General features: G+C 54.0%; 1 protein-coding gene across 1 annotated transcript in view; it reads right to left on the bottom strand.

The window, feature by feature from the left end:
* Positions 1-13709, bottom strand: part of LOC102457460 (scavenger receptor cysteine-rich domain-containing protein DMBT1-like) — a 71333-nt gene extending 57624 nt beyond the window's left edge. The window contains exon 1 of the mRNA XM_075914358.2: positions 13354-13709. Within this exon, the coding sequence (XP_075770473.2) occupies positions 13354-13468 (115 nt within the window). The 5' untranslated portion in view covers positions 13469-13709. The remainder of the gene's footprint in view (positions 1-13353) is intronic.
* Positions 13710-13975: the final 266 nt, after the last annotated feature.

Here is a 13975-nt window from a genome sequence, read left to right as displayed (position 1 = left end):
CCCAGGTCTGATGTAGGCTATAGGAAGCCAGCAGAGCATGTCTTTAAATCCTTTGACGTAAGGATTTTTGACTTAATTCTGGGCTACCTATTACAGAAAGGATATACGCATTACAGTGCTTTGTGCTTTGAAGGACAGGACTAAAATTCAATACTCTACACAATTAGCCAGACACCTGCTTCTTAACACCCTCAGTGTAGACATGGCCCAACATAGCTACCTGTTCTCACAGGACTAGGGTAGTTAAGCCGACGGGGAGCTCTCTCCCATCAGCTTAGAGTAGTGTAAGGAGGGTCTAAATCAATGCTTCCACTACAGCCAGTTGGAATGGAAAAGGAATCCTGCGTGTGGTTATGTTCACTCAGTTTGATTAGACCTGGTAGGTATTCAACAGATATAGTGTAAATACAGTTCATCTGAAGTATTGAGTCCAGTTCTGGGCCCCCCACTATAGAAAGGATGTGGACACATTGGAGAAGGTCCAGCGGAGGGCAACCAAAATGATTAGGGAGCTGGAGCACATACCTAGGAGGAGAGACTGAGGGATTTGGGTTATTTAGTCTGCAGAAGCGAAGAGTGAAGGGGGATTTGATAGAAGCCTTCAACTTCCTGAAGGGAGGTTCCAAAGAGGATGGAGAGAGGCTGTTCTCAGTAGTGAGGGATGGCAGAACAAGGAGCAAAAGTCTCAAGTTACAGTGGGGGAGGTCTAGGTTGGATATTAGGAAAAACTATTTATCTAGGGCTACGTCTAGACTGGCCCCAAATTCCGGAAAAGGGATGCAAAGCAGATAAGTCAGCATAGGGAAATCCGCAGGGGATTTAAATATCCCCCGCGGATTTAAATAAACATGTCCGCCGCTTTTTTTCCGGCTCGGGGAAAAGCTGGAAAAAAGCGTCTAGACTGGCGCTGAAGGTAGGAATAAGAGATCCTCCGGAAAAGGGCTTTATTCTGGAGGATCATGCCAGTCTAGACACTTTTTTCCGGCTTTTCCCCAAGCCGGAAAAAAAGCGGCGGACATGTTTATTTAAATCCGCGGGGGATATTTAAATCCCCCGCGGATTTCCCTATGCTGACTTACCTGATTTGCATCCCTTTTCTGGAATTTGGGGCCAGTGTAGACGTAGCCTGGGAGGGTGGTGAAGCACTGGGATGGATTCCCTAGGGAGGGGGTGGAATCTCCATCCCTAGAGGTTTTTAAGTCTCAACTTGACAAAGTCCTGGCTGGGATGATTTAGCTGGGGTTGGTCCTGCTTTGGGCAGGGGGCTGGACTTGAGGACTCCTGAGGTCTCTTCCAGCCTTGGGATTCTATGATTCTATGACAGAAGTTGCTCTTTCAGAGCCCTATAGAGTAAGCTGGGATGGGAGTCAGCAAGCTGCATTCCCTCCAGATGTGAGCTGTAAGACTGGTTCAGTCTGTTTCTCCCACTGATTCAATGGTAGAGTTAAAGAAAGGCTCCATAAGGGATCTCTTTTGTATGTACATGTACTCCAGTGGATGCTGGAATCTCTGGGGGCTGGGCTGTGCTTTGGGCCAAGAGCTGAAATCACTGAGAGCTGAAATCACTAGGTTTGGCCCAGAGCCAAATCCGCACTAGCCAGGAGAAGATGCAACGAGCAGCGAGCAGGGTGGCGTTGGAGAGGCGTGAGGAGCGGCCAGCAGAAAGGTGGCAGCGAACGGCGATGAATGGCCAGCAGAGCGGTGCCAGAGAACAGTGAGCAGGTGGATGGCGGGTGACCAGCAGGGTGGGTGAGATGCCTTCTACCTGTCTGCCCCCAACATCGGAGGGGGGGTGAACTCTGCGGATCACCTCTGAGCATGGGCAGCGGCTGAGTGGGATGCAGAGAAGGGCTGGGCATGTGAAGGGACATTTACATTGCTGGACTTGAGAGCCCGAGAGGAAAAGGACATTGTCCAGCCTACCAAAACCAGCTGATTTTGGTTATGAACTCTGTGGGGTTTTCCTATGGACTCTGTCTGTGGTGTTTTCCCAAATTAATGCCACATTACTTCCCATCCTTTTTAGTAAAGGCTTCTTTCCTACACTCAGACTCTGTGCTTGTGAGAGGGGAAGTATTGCCTCCAGAGACGCCGAGGGGTGTTGTGTGGATTTCCCAGCTTACTGGGAGGGGTCTTGAGCCAGTTCTGTGTTAGATGGATGGAGAGGAACCCCTAGACACTGAACCCAGCCCTGGCTGCTGTTGGTGCTACCTGGCAGAAGAGTTACAGGAGTCACATTAGAGAGCTTACAGAGGCACAACTACATTGCTGCAGCTTCACTGCTGTGGCCTCTCTAGAAGCTGTCATGGCTGATGCCCCACTCTTGCATGATAAATGCAGAAGTGGGGGCCTGCGAAAGTACCCCAAAACCTTATTTCTCCAGGCTTTGGTATAAAACTCCCCCGTCCCCCAAATCCTAAAAACCTAGATTTTGGAGGAAAAAAAATCCGCTGCCACCATCAAGTGTTTTTGAACCCTCAAACAGGTGGACACTTGAACCAATCTCAGGGCACCCAAAGCTTTTGTCTCCAAAAAGAAAGAGAAAATACAAACTGCAGTCTGTGGTTGCTGCGTTCTAGTCAGAGGCATGCAGATCCCACAGACAGATTTTCCAGGACACAGAACTGAACCAATACCAGGTTAATAAAAAAAATAAAGAAGTTTTATTATCAAAAAAATAGTCCTGTTCCAAGCATAGTTGGATTGGCTAGATGGTAAGAGCCACCAGTGAATAAACTCATGGGGAATTTACCCATGGGCTCAAAACTTAGGGTATGTCTTCACAGACGTTAGTTCGAAGTAACTTTGATAGGCACTACACACGCGAACTGCTAGTTCGAACTTAATTCGAACTAGCGGAGCGCTTAATTCGAACTAGGTAAACCTCATTGTACGAGGACTAATGCCTAGTTCGAATTAACTAGTTCGAATTAAGGGCTGTGTAGCCACTTAATTCGAACTAGTGGGAGGCTAGCCCTCCCCAGCTTTCCCTGGTGACCACTCTGGGCACCACCAGGGAAACTCTTCTGCCCCCCTCCTGGCCCCGGACCCCTTAAAGGGGCACAGGCTGGCTACGGTGCCCGTGCCAGGTGCAAGCCTGCTAGCACCCAGCCAGCAGACCCTGAACCTGGCATGGCTCGAGCCAGCCACCCGCTGCCACCCAGCCCTCCCCCTCTTCCCGGGACCAGGCTGGCGGCTCCCGGGAGCCTGCCCAGGTCCACAAGAGGCGGGCGCCTGCCTGGTCTAGTGCAGACATCGTGGACCTCATCCACGACCTTTGCACTAGGCACAGGAAAGTGGCCGTCTAGGGCAAGATAGCTGCCACCCAGGAGCAGGTTTGCATGAAAATCAAGGTGGTCGAGTGAGACCCCCGACCCTGAGCCCTGAGCTTAGAATGGCCGTACTGGGTCAGACCAAAGGTTCATCTAGCCCAGTAGCCTGTCTGCCGACAGCGGCCAAAACTGGGTACCCTGGAGGGGATGGACCGAAACAATGACCAAGCCACTTGTCTCGTGCCATCCATCTCCAGCCTTCCACAAACAGAGGCCAGGGACACCATTTCTACCCCCTGGCTAATACCACTCCATGGACCCAACCTCCATGACTTTATCTTACTTCTCTTTAAACTCTGTTCTAGTTCTAGCCTTCACAGCCTCCTGCAGCAAGGAGTTCCACAGGTTGACTATTTGCTTTGTGAAGAAGAACTTTCTGTTATTAGTTTGAACCCTGCTACCCATTCCTTTCTTTTGGTGTCCTCTAGTCCTTCTATTATGGGAACTAATGAAGAACTTTTCTTTATGCATCCTCTCCACACCACTCATGCTTTTATAGACCTCTATCCTATCCCCCCTCAGTCTCCTCTTTTCTAAGCTGAAAAGTCTCAGTCTCTTTAGACTCTCTTCATATGGGACCTGTTCCAAACCCCTGATCATTTTAGTTGCCCTCCCCTCTCCCACACTCTCTCTTCCCCTCTCCCACCTCCTTTTCCCAGTCTCCCCGAGTTTTGTTCAATAAAGAGAGTTTCTATTTTTGAACACACGTGTCCTTTATTTTGTACATCAGGAAGGGGGGGCTAGGGAGGGGTAAGTGGAAGGAGGTGAGGGAGGAATGGGGTACGAGCCCCCGATGGGGAGGACTGGGCTGGCTCTGTGGGCTCCTCGGGGTGGAAGCTCTCCTGAAGCCCCTTGATTGATCCCCCCTCCGGATGGCAGCCTGTGGCAAATGCAGCTGGGCCGATGGCCGAGTGCTGTAATGTGCCGAGTGTGGACATTCAGGGCACTCCAAGCCAGGACTGCTTTGCTGTCCCTTTGCTGTCCCTCATCGAATTAGACAAGCGAGCGGGGAACCCCTGAGAACTGTCTGTCCGGGGTGGGGGTCAGGTCCCTTTAAGCACAGGCCTCGGCTAGCCTGAGACAGCAGCTCCACGCTCTAAGTCCTAATCTGATGCCCTGCCGGCACTGCTTCCGGCCAGCCTTAACTTCGGTTCAGGGTCCACTCAATGTGGACATGCTAGTTCAAATTAGCAAAATGCTAATTCGAACTAGTTTTTAGGTCTAGATGCACTAGTTCGAATTAGCTTTGTTCGAATTAACTAATTCGAATTAAGTTAGTTCGAATTAGTGCTGTAGTGTAGACATACCCTTTGTTACAAAAGAAATGAAAGCCCATTTCTAACAGCACAGGTGTCTGTTTATGTCTTCTGTCATGGTCATGAGGGCTGGCCAGCAGCCTGGGAACTCAGGAGTTAACTGTGTCCCTATACCTAGCCAGGTAGCATTCAGCCAATAGAAATGCAGGTAGGGATTTCAAACTGAGACAAAGGAATTTGGGGGGTTTCTCTCCTTTGTCTCTGGGCCAGTTTGCTCTAGAATAGTACAGACATCAGATCCCTAGTCCCATAACAGAAAACAATAAAACCTAACAGAGTGTATTTCTACACTGCAAAGTTAATTCAAACTAACAGCTGTTAGTTCGAATTAACTTTAATAGCGGCTACACATACAAACCGCTAGTTCGAATTTAAATCTAACTAGCAGAGCGCTTAATTCGAACTAGGTAAACCTCATTCTACCAGGAGTAACGCCAAATTCGAATTCAGTAGTTGGAATTAAGGGCTGTGTAGCCACTTAATTCGAACTAGCTGGAGCCCAGCCCTTCCCAGTTTGCCCTGGTGGCCGCTCTGGGCCAAACCAGGAAAACTCCTCTCCCCTCCCCAGCCCTGGGGCCCTTACAGGGGTAGACTTGCCACTGGGCACGTGCGAGAGCCAGGCCTGCCAGCAGCCGCAGACCCTCAGCCAGTGGCCACACAATGGCAGCCTGGAGCAGCCAGCTCTCCCCTGCCCAGGAGCCAGCCAGGGGCCTTAGACAGCGCGCACCCTCCTGGACTAGTGTGGAGGTCATGGACCTCATTGAGGTTTGGGGGCAGCCCCCCAACCTCCATGGTCTCCGCTCTAGGCGGAGGAACGCGGCCGTCTACAGGCGCATAGCGGCCGCCATGGCCAGGAAAGGCCACAGGCGCACCCCGGAGCAGGTGCACGTGAAGGTCAAACAGCTGCGGCAGGCGTACGCCAGGGCCACCAGGGGCGCCGCTGCAGGGGCTGCCACCTGCCCCTACTTCCCCGCCCTCGACCGACTCCTGGGGGGCGGGGCGGTCTGTGCCAGCCTGGGAGACAGCGACCTGGGAGCAGAGGGCCCCGACCTGGGCACAGCAGAGGGGCCACCACCAGCTGTCCCGGCTCTGGAGTCGGCAGGGTCGTCAAGGGAGGCCATACCAGGTAAGTGCCAGCACTGTCCCCTGCCCGGGGGGGGAGGCGGGAGGGAGACCAGGGACCGCGCGCGTGGGCCATGCCTCCCACAGATCACGCAGCCACCTGTGCACATGCGAGCACATGCCCTGCCACCCAGGGGCCGTGGCCCAATAGGCACATGCGTGTGTGAAGAGACCTGACACGTTCCCGACCCCGGGGCGGGACCCTGCAGGATGCTCTCCCTTCACAGGCCCCTTCTACACAGAGGCAGGGGACATCTCCCCCCCCGCCCCGGCCACACTATACACGGCACAGGGGCATGGGTGCAGTCTTGGGGCAGCTCCCAATCCCGGGGAGAGCCAGACATCCTGACCATGGCCTCTGTGCAAGCACATCGGTTCTGACAGTGCAGGGCACGGGTGCCCTCCCGTCGCAGGGGCGGGCTGGGCATCGTCCACTGCGTCCCCAGGGAGAACTGACCACTTCTCTTCTTTCTCTACAGCTGCACCAGCTGCTTGTGCAGGGCGCTCCCACACCTGGCAGGAGTACTGGGACCAGCACCTGGGGGTCCTGAGAGCCCTGCACCACACCATTGAGGCCTGGACGCGGGAAGACCTGCAGCTCCGCCGGGAGCAGCTGGCTGAGGACCGAGCCATAAACGCTAACCTGCAGGCCCTGCTGCAGAGCATGCTGCTCCGCGCCGGTCCTGCACCTGCTGCCCCCCCCCGCTACGGTTCCTCCTCCCACTCCTGCCCCCCTCCCACCTCTTCCTCCTCAACCTCCACACCCTCATCCTCAATGTCCACCCCCCCACCTCAACCTCTGCACCCTCCTCCTCATCTCCCCGGGGACGCCGAGGCCTCCTCCCCCGCCATGCTGGGAGGCGGTTGGCCCGGCGAGACCCCCACCCCTGAGCCCTGAGCTTCTCCTTCCCCTTCTTCCTCCTTCCAGCTCCCTCCTCCCAGTTTTCCCCCTCCCCTCTCCCACCCTCTTCCTGCCCTCTCCCGCCTCCGTCTCCCCAGAGTTTCATTTCCCCTCCCCAGTTGTGTTAAATAAAGGGAGTTGTTATTTTTGAAAATACGTGTCTTTTATTTGACATCAGGAAGGGGGGGCTAGGGAAGGGTAAGTGGAAGGATGAGAGGGAGGAGTGGGGCACAAGCCCCCGGTGGGGCAGACCGGGGAGACTGTTAGCGCTCCTCAGGGTGGAAGCGCTTCCGCAGGGCCCCCTGAATCCTGACATCCCCTCGATGGTCCTCCCGGATGGCAGCCTGCAGACAGTGCAGCCAGGCTGCCAGCAACGTGTCCACGAGACGCAGCAGAGTCCCCGGGGGCAGGTCTAGTTCCATGTTGCAGCGTGCCGTGGTGTCCCGAGTGAGGGCAAGCAGAGCACTTAGCGAGGTGGACCAGCAAGCGGAGAAACCTGAGAACTGTCTGTCCAGGATGGGAGTCAGGTCCCTTTAATCACAGACCTCGACTAGCCTGAGGCAACAGCCCCATACACTAAGTCCGACCCTGATGCCCTGCCGGCACTGGTTCCGGCCAGCCTTACCTTCAATTCAGGGTCCACTCAGTGTGGACGTGCTATTTAGAAAAATTCTATTTCGAATTAGTTTTTTTGTCTAGATGTGTTATTTCGAATGAGCATAATTCGAATTAACTAATTCGAAATAAGTGAATTTGAAATAGTGCTGTAGCATAGACATACCCAGATTGATCTAAACTTTACCCTTCTGACACATTCTGAAGAGTCTTTTTCTTGGAGAGAGACATGTCTTCTGTCTCCCTCAGTATTCTAGAGCAAACCGGCCCAGAGACAAAGGAGGGAAACCCCCAAAATCCCTTTGTCTCAGTTTGAAATCCCTACCTGCATTTCTATTGGCTGAATGCTACCTGGCTAGGTATAGGGACATAGTTAACTCCTTAGTTCCCAGGCTGCTGGTCATCCCTCATGACCATGACAGAAGCCATAAACAGACACTTGTGTGTTAGAACGTATTGGGGTAAGACCCCCCCTGAGACCAGGAGAGAGACCACTCAGATTAAGAGGGACAAATCCCAGCCTATATGCAGAAGGGAAAAATTCAGCCTGTCCAGCCAGAGGCACATGGTATAATATTTACATGAATTATGGGCATTTTGCAGCTGTGTACAGCACCAGAGCAGGTAGGGATCTGACTCATCGCAAACAACCAAGAGCCATTGTTTGTGGGATCCGTCACCTGTGATCACAGAGAGCATGTCTGGAGAATGAAACTGAATGCTAATGGCAAGACAATTCTCTATAAAATTGACTCCAGAGCTGATGTCTCTGGCATTTCAGATGGGACTTAAAATCTACACTTTGCTAGGTCTACACTGCAAAGATAAATCGGAAAAAGAAACACCATTTGCAGTACGCAAATTGTGTATCTTTTTCCGCTTTACTGTTAAAAGAGGCTTTTCCAAAATTTGGCATGTCTACATGGTGCCATATTTTGGAAAAAAAGTCCTCTTTTGACACATCCCTCTTCCGCGTAAAACGAGGTTTACAGGGATGGCAAAAGAGCACGTCTGCTTTTTTGAATTTTTTTCTGAAAAAGCAGACGCTCCTTGGACATGGCATTGATTTCCGGGATACGCCGGTATCCCGGAAAAGTGCTGCAGCCTAGATGTAGCCCTCCAGTCCCTCCCAGAGTAGAAGTCACCTAAAACAGCTGTAACTAGCCCTGGACTTATCTGACCTGCCTGTGCGAGTTCACCACAGAAATAAGTGTTATATCAAAAAATCTTCCAGCAAGTTCTTCTGCCTTTCTCACCAGGCCCATCTTGGCTGCCACACTGCAGCTCAGAAGGTCGCTGGTTGTCTGTGGTTCTTTGATCACATTCACTCTCAATGCAAAGCTCTAGTCTTAGCCTATGGAACTCCTTACTAGGTGATATTGTAAAGACCAAAACTATAACAGGGTTCAAAAAAGAACTAGAGAAATTCATAGAGGACGGGTCTATGAGCTAGGATGGGAAGGGATGTAACACCATGCTCTGAAGTGTCCCTAGACTCTTTTTGCCAGAAGCTGGGAGTGGATAACAGGGGATGGATCACTTGATGATTGCCTGATCTGTTCATTCCCTCTGAAGCACCTGGCATTGACTCCAATGGAAAACAGAATGGATACAGGGCTAGAAGGAGCATTGCTCTGCTCTAGTATGGCCATTCTTATGTTCTTAGGACCCTGGGCTTTTGAAAGGGGATCCAGTACAACTCAACATAAGAGACAATACTGAACTATATAGCGCACAAACGTTCCCACCAGAGAGACCTTGAAGAGACTAGCTGCAGATTTAGGGAAATTCAGAGTCCTTCATTACCTGGTCACCATGGATTATTTTTCCGGGTGTATAGAGACAATGTAATTGAAAGGCACATTGCGGTGTTATCAAGACACTGAAGTGCATTTTTGCTCACTTGGTATTCCAGAGCAACCAGTGACAGACAATGGACCACAGTTCACTGCAGCAGCATTTGTCATTCCGAACAAACTGTTATCCCAAGCTCCCCACATTACCCCAAGCAAATGGAGAGGCTGAAGGAGCTGTATAGGGAGCCAAGAAAACCCGATAGCAGGAAGATCCATTCCTTGCTCTTCTCAGTTACAGAGCCACACCCATAGCAGCTGCTGAAAACAGTCCAGCACAGCTCCTGATGGGAAGACAATTCAGAATCCTAGAATCCTAGGGCTGGACAAGACCTCAGGAGTCATTGAGTCTAACCCCCTGCCCAGAGCAGGACCGACCCAACTAAATCAACCAGTCCAACTTTGGAAAAGAATTGCTCTCCAAAGGAAAGGAACCAGACACGAAGATGCCAAATAAGATAAAAAAGTTAAACCTCCAGAGCCACATGCGGCTTTTCAGAAGTTAATATGAGGCTCCTTGCATAGGTACCAAATCCAGGGCTGGAGCTACAGGTGCCAACTTTCCACTGAGCCGGAGGGTGCTCGCTGTTCAACCCCAGCTCTGCCCTAGGCCCTTTCCCCCCAGGATCCTGCCACTTCCGACTGAGCCTGTCACACCCACGCTTCTCCCCTCCAGTGTCTCCCACTGAGCGAGAGCGGATCCCAGTGGGCAGGAGGAAAAGGAGAAGGAGGCGCTGACCGGTGGGGCTGCCAGTGGGCGGGATGTGGTGAGAGGTGTTTGGGGAGCTGATCAGGGCTGGTGACATAGAACTGTAGCTCTTTGGCAATGGGCGCTGGTACATTCTGGCTCCTTCTCAGGTTTAGGCTGGACACCCCTGGGCTACACTGACATACTGTAATGGCACTAGGGGCGAGGTATTGCAAAATGGGACCCTACCCCACCCTAAGTTATCTTGGGGGGACAGGAAGCAGCCCACCCCTCACTATCCGCTACACAGAGAAGCAGGCTGGGGAAGCGGAGGGACACTAGTAACTCCAGGAGATTTCTTGCCCCAATTTACCTAGAGAGGCTACACCAGCAGGGCCTTGCCTACGGGGCCCCGAGAACACTCTGGGATTGGGCTACTGCCCTGTTACCAGCTATCCTCCCTCTTGAGGGACCTCACAGCTGCTCCTGCATCCCGAAGGCCGAACCTGAACACTGTAGACTATGGCAAAGGGGCTTCCAGATCACCTTGTCCCCTCACCACACAGCACCCCCTCCCCAGCTGCTGTCCACATGTCGGCGTCTGTGAGCTGCAGCGCTCCTGCCTGGCTACTGGACAGCTTTCCAATCAGTAACATGGGCGGGGCTATCTGGGGTTGTGCTTTTATCCACATCTGACATGTAAAGAAGAGCACACACAAAACGCCAACACAAACACAACAGATTTCTCTCTGCCTGGAACAGCCTGGCAAGGGGTGAGAATTTGTGAGCAAGTTTAAGGGTGCACTAAGCAGCTGAAAGATTTGAAAACATGCTAAAGCAATCGTCGCACTCTAGCTGATACCTGCATGGGAAACATACTGAATGATTGACTCTGAATGTACATGTTGCAGTGCTTTGTGCTTTGGAGGACAAGATTAAAAGTCAAAATGATCTGGGCTAACGGGAGTAACGGTCTGAAGTAAATAGGATGAAATTCAATTCAACACAGGAATAAATTGCCTAGGGAGCTAGCGTGGTTGAGGAATCTCCCTCACTGAAGACTTTTTAGAGTGGGTTAGAGAAACGCTTGTCAGGAAAGGTTTCGATAATACCTAGTCCTGCCATGTGTGCAGAGAACTGGACGAGATGCTCTCCCAAGGTCCCTTCCAGTCCTGCGTCTCTGCGGTTCTATACAAACCAACACACCTTCAGCAGTCACACTCTCTTCTCTGGGATGCTGAAATTCGGTGCTGTGGTTGCTCACCCCAGAAGGGGGTGTGCTGAGGTGATATTTCATCCACTGGGTTATGGCTTCCCTTGATGCTTTCCCACCTCTGTTGGGAGGGGGCACAGTGGAGAGCTGATCTCAGTAACACTCACTTATCTCCTGTGTCCCTTCCCCTCACTCACCTGCTCTCTCCATACCAATTATCTCAGCAGCCTCCCGCCTCTTTTCTCTTTTTGCACTAGCCTCACATCTCCCCCCCAACAGAGCCTGGTTTGGAAGGTGAATGCTGGTGACTGCCCACGCTGATGAATGCCTGGTGACTGCCCCAGCCGAGTACTCACCAGTCAGTGGGTGCTCAGCCCCTGTAGCCAAGAGTCAATGGAAAAGGAAAGAAATCGAGAAAAGAAAAACCCTTCCTCCTCTGAGCTCCGGCCTGCTGTGAGGTGGGGCTGCCTTTGTCCAGGCCGTACACGGCTAACACAGGGCCCTTCCCCAGGACAGGACCAGGCAAACCTCTGCAGAGCCAGTTGCAGTCATCTGCCTGGCTCAGGGGCTGCTGGACGCCCCCAAGGCCGGGGCAGTCACAGCTCCCTGCAAGGCGGGTCTCAAGGCAGCGTGTGGGGGGATGTTTCTGGGACAGCTCAGCCCGCCCTGCTGCCCACTTGCTCCCCCTTGCGGGGTCTCTGCCTGTCTCCTGCTCCCACACAGCACGGCCCTGATCCTCCAGCCCCTGGCAACCCCGTCTCTGCTGTTGGGTTCGCTCCCTCTGCAGGGCCCTGTCCAGCTGGGCCTGTTGCTATATCACAGTGGGACCCTGGCCCCTCACCAACCCTCGGCCCACCCCCACTGACCCTGGCTCCCCCTCCGCATCGCTGACCTTTACCTCACACCTCTCACTAACCCTCGCTACACACGCCTCACTGATCCTGGCTCACCCCCCACGAACCCTTTCGCCACCCTCCTCACTGAACCCCTCCCCTCACCTCTCCTCACCCCACCTCCTGACTGGCCCGGGCCCTCCTGCCCCACTGCCTCGCCCCCATTCACTGACATATGCCCCCTCACCAACCCTCACCCGCTCTCCTCAGCACCCCATGACCCACGCCCCTCACCAAGCCTGGCCCATCCCCCCACTATTCCTGGCTACATCCGCGGGCCCCACTCTCACTGTGCTGCCTCTTTTCTGCAGCCTTGCGAGAGTCTCTGGGCTCCGCAGACCCTGCCCAGCCCGCGGGCCGAGGGAAAGGTTCAGAGCCAGAGACTCCTAGGCCAAGGGGGCTGCGGGCCGCTCGTCAGCCCCGTGGGCTTGGTTCCTAGCTGTGCACAGTTGCTCGTATCTCTGTTAAAACACAGATTGTTTGCTTGCACCAGTTTACAAAGTGCCCAGCTTGCACTGAATCCGTGACCTGTCCCGTTTCGTATTTACACTCCCCGGTTGTGTCATCTGCAAACGTTCTCAGCGACGAGCTCTGCTTTCAGCCCCAGCGACGGGGCCGGCGGGTCTGTGTGGGCCCACAGAGCGGCTGGCCAGCCCTCTGGAAATGCCAGTGGGGGCTGAGAGGGAGCTGCGATTTGGGATGGTAACGTGTCCTTGTCCCCCAGTGATGGCCAGAGCCGGAGAAGGGCTGTGTCTGGGGACAGCACGTGTCATGGCTGGTTGTGAGCACAGAAGGGCAAAAGCTCTCCCTGGCCGTGTGGTGCACAGCACCAAGCACAGCAGGGTGGGTTTGGCTGGCACAGCGCAGGCTGAGCGGGGAGCTGACTGCTCTGTAGGACCCCATCAGGGAACCCCGGGGAGGGAGAGGAACCAGTGAAGCCAAAGGACAGTGTTGGCACAAGAGCTACTGGGGATAAACTAGCCAGGAATCACGTTAGGCTGGAAATGAGAAGGGGGGTCGGGACCAGCCTCCTAACGGGGGAGGGGAGAACAGCCTCACGCGCGTGAAGATGGCGCTTGGTAAGCGTGTGACGGGGATTGTATGACGTGTCCTCCCAGCCCGATGCCCCGTGTTCCCAAAGAAACCAGCCCAGGGGGGCTGGGAAACACCTCCAGGAGTCACTGACAGACGTTAAACAAAAGCTAAACTTATTGTGCTGTAAAATCGTACATGCAGCTAGATAAACCCTGGTAAGACCCTCCCCAAACCATCGCCCCCACTCTCCTGGCCCCAGCAGCAATGCACCCAGGAGTCCCGGCTCCCAGGACACAGCTATGCTGTGCCTGATGGGTGGGGATGGAGGAGAGCAGGTTGCCCACGGGGCTACTCAAAGCCAGAGCAAAGGGAAAAGGCCACTCACCCCACAGCCAGGCCAGGAGGATGGGGATCCTTGTGTACCCAGCTCCAGAGCAGGCAGCTGAACTCCTGCCACGGGGGCGTCCAGCTGGGAGCAGGCAGTGCCCAGGAAACCCCATGCCCCACAGCAGAGGTTGCGGGGCAGCGTAGCCAGGCACTAGTGCAGGCGATGGCCCTAGCGAGAGAGGCAGGCTGAGCTCGGTGTGACGGTCACAGGCTGGGAGGTGGGGGAGATGGGGCAGGCACCCAAGGGGGCAGGGTGTGTGACAGGCCTCTCATTGCTGAGACCCCTCCCTCTGCACCCCCTGGCACTGCCCCAATGGGCGTGTGCAATGGAGACCACAGAGGGGAAGTGACCCTCGTGCCCAGCGCTGTGGCCTTATTTATATCACTGGATTGTGAAATCCGTGTTCTGGGAACATGCTGAGCAAACAAACTCCTCTTGGAACAGCTGGCTCTGGGACACATGGGGTAGGAGGGGCAGTTCCTGGAACAGGTTTGCAGGGACTCAGTAGAAACGACCCACGGAGGGCTGGTGGACTCGGGACAGGCACCCAGGTTTGGCTGAGGGGACGAGGATCAGGTGCCCGGGTTTGGCTGAGGGGGCGAGGACCAGCCGATGCCGT

The sequence above is a fragment of the Pelodiscus sinensis genome, chromosome 18 (assembly GCF_052426305.1).
Source record: "Pelodiscus sinensis isolate ZL-2025 chromosome 18, ASM5242630v1, whole genome shotgun sequence".
NCBI classification, from domain to species: domain Eukaryota; kingdom Metazoa; phylum Chordata; order Testudines; family Trionychidae; genus Pelodiscus; species Pelodiscus sinensis.
The sequence above is the reverse complement of the archived record's forward strand: the minus strand, read 5'-3'. Positions and strand labels throughout refer to the sequence as shown.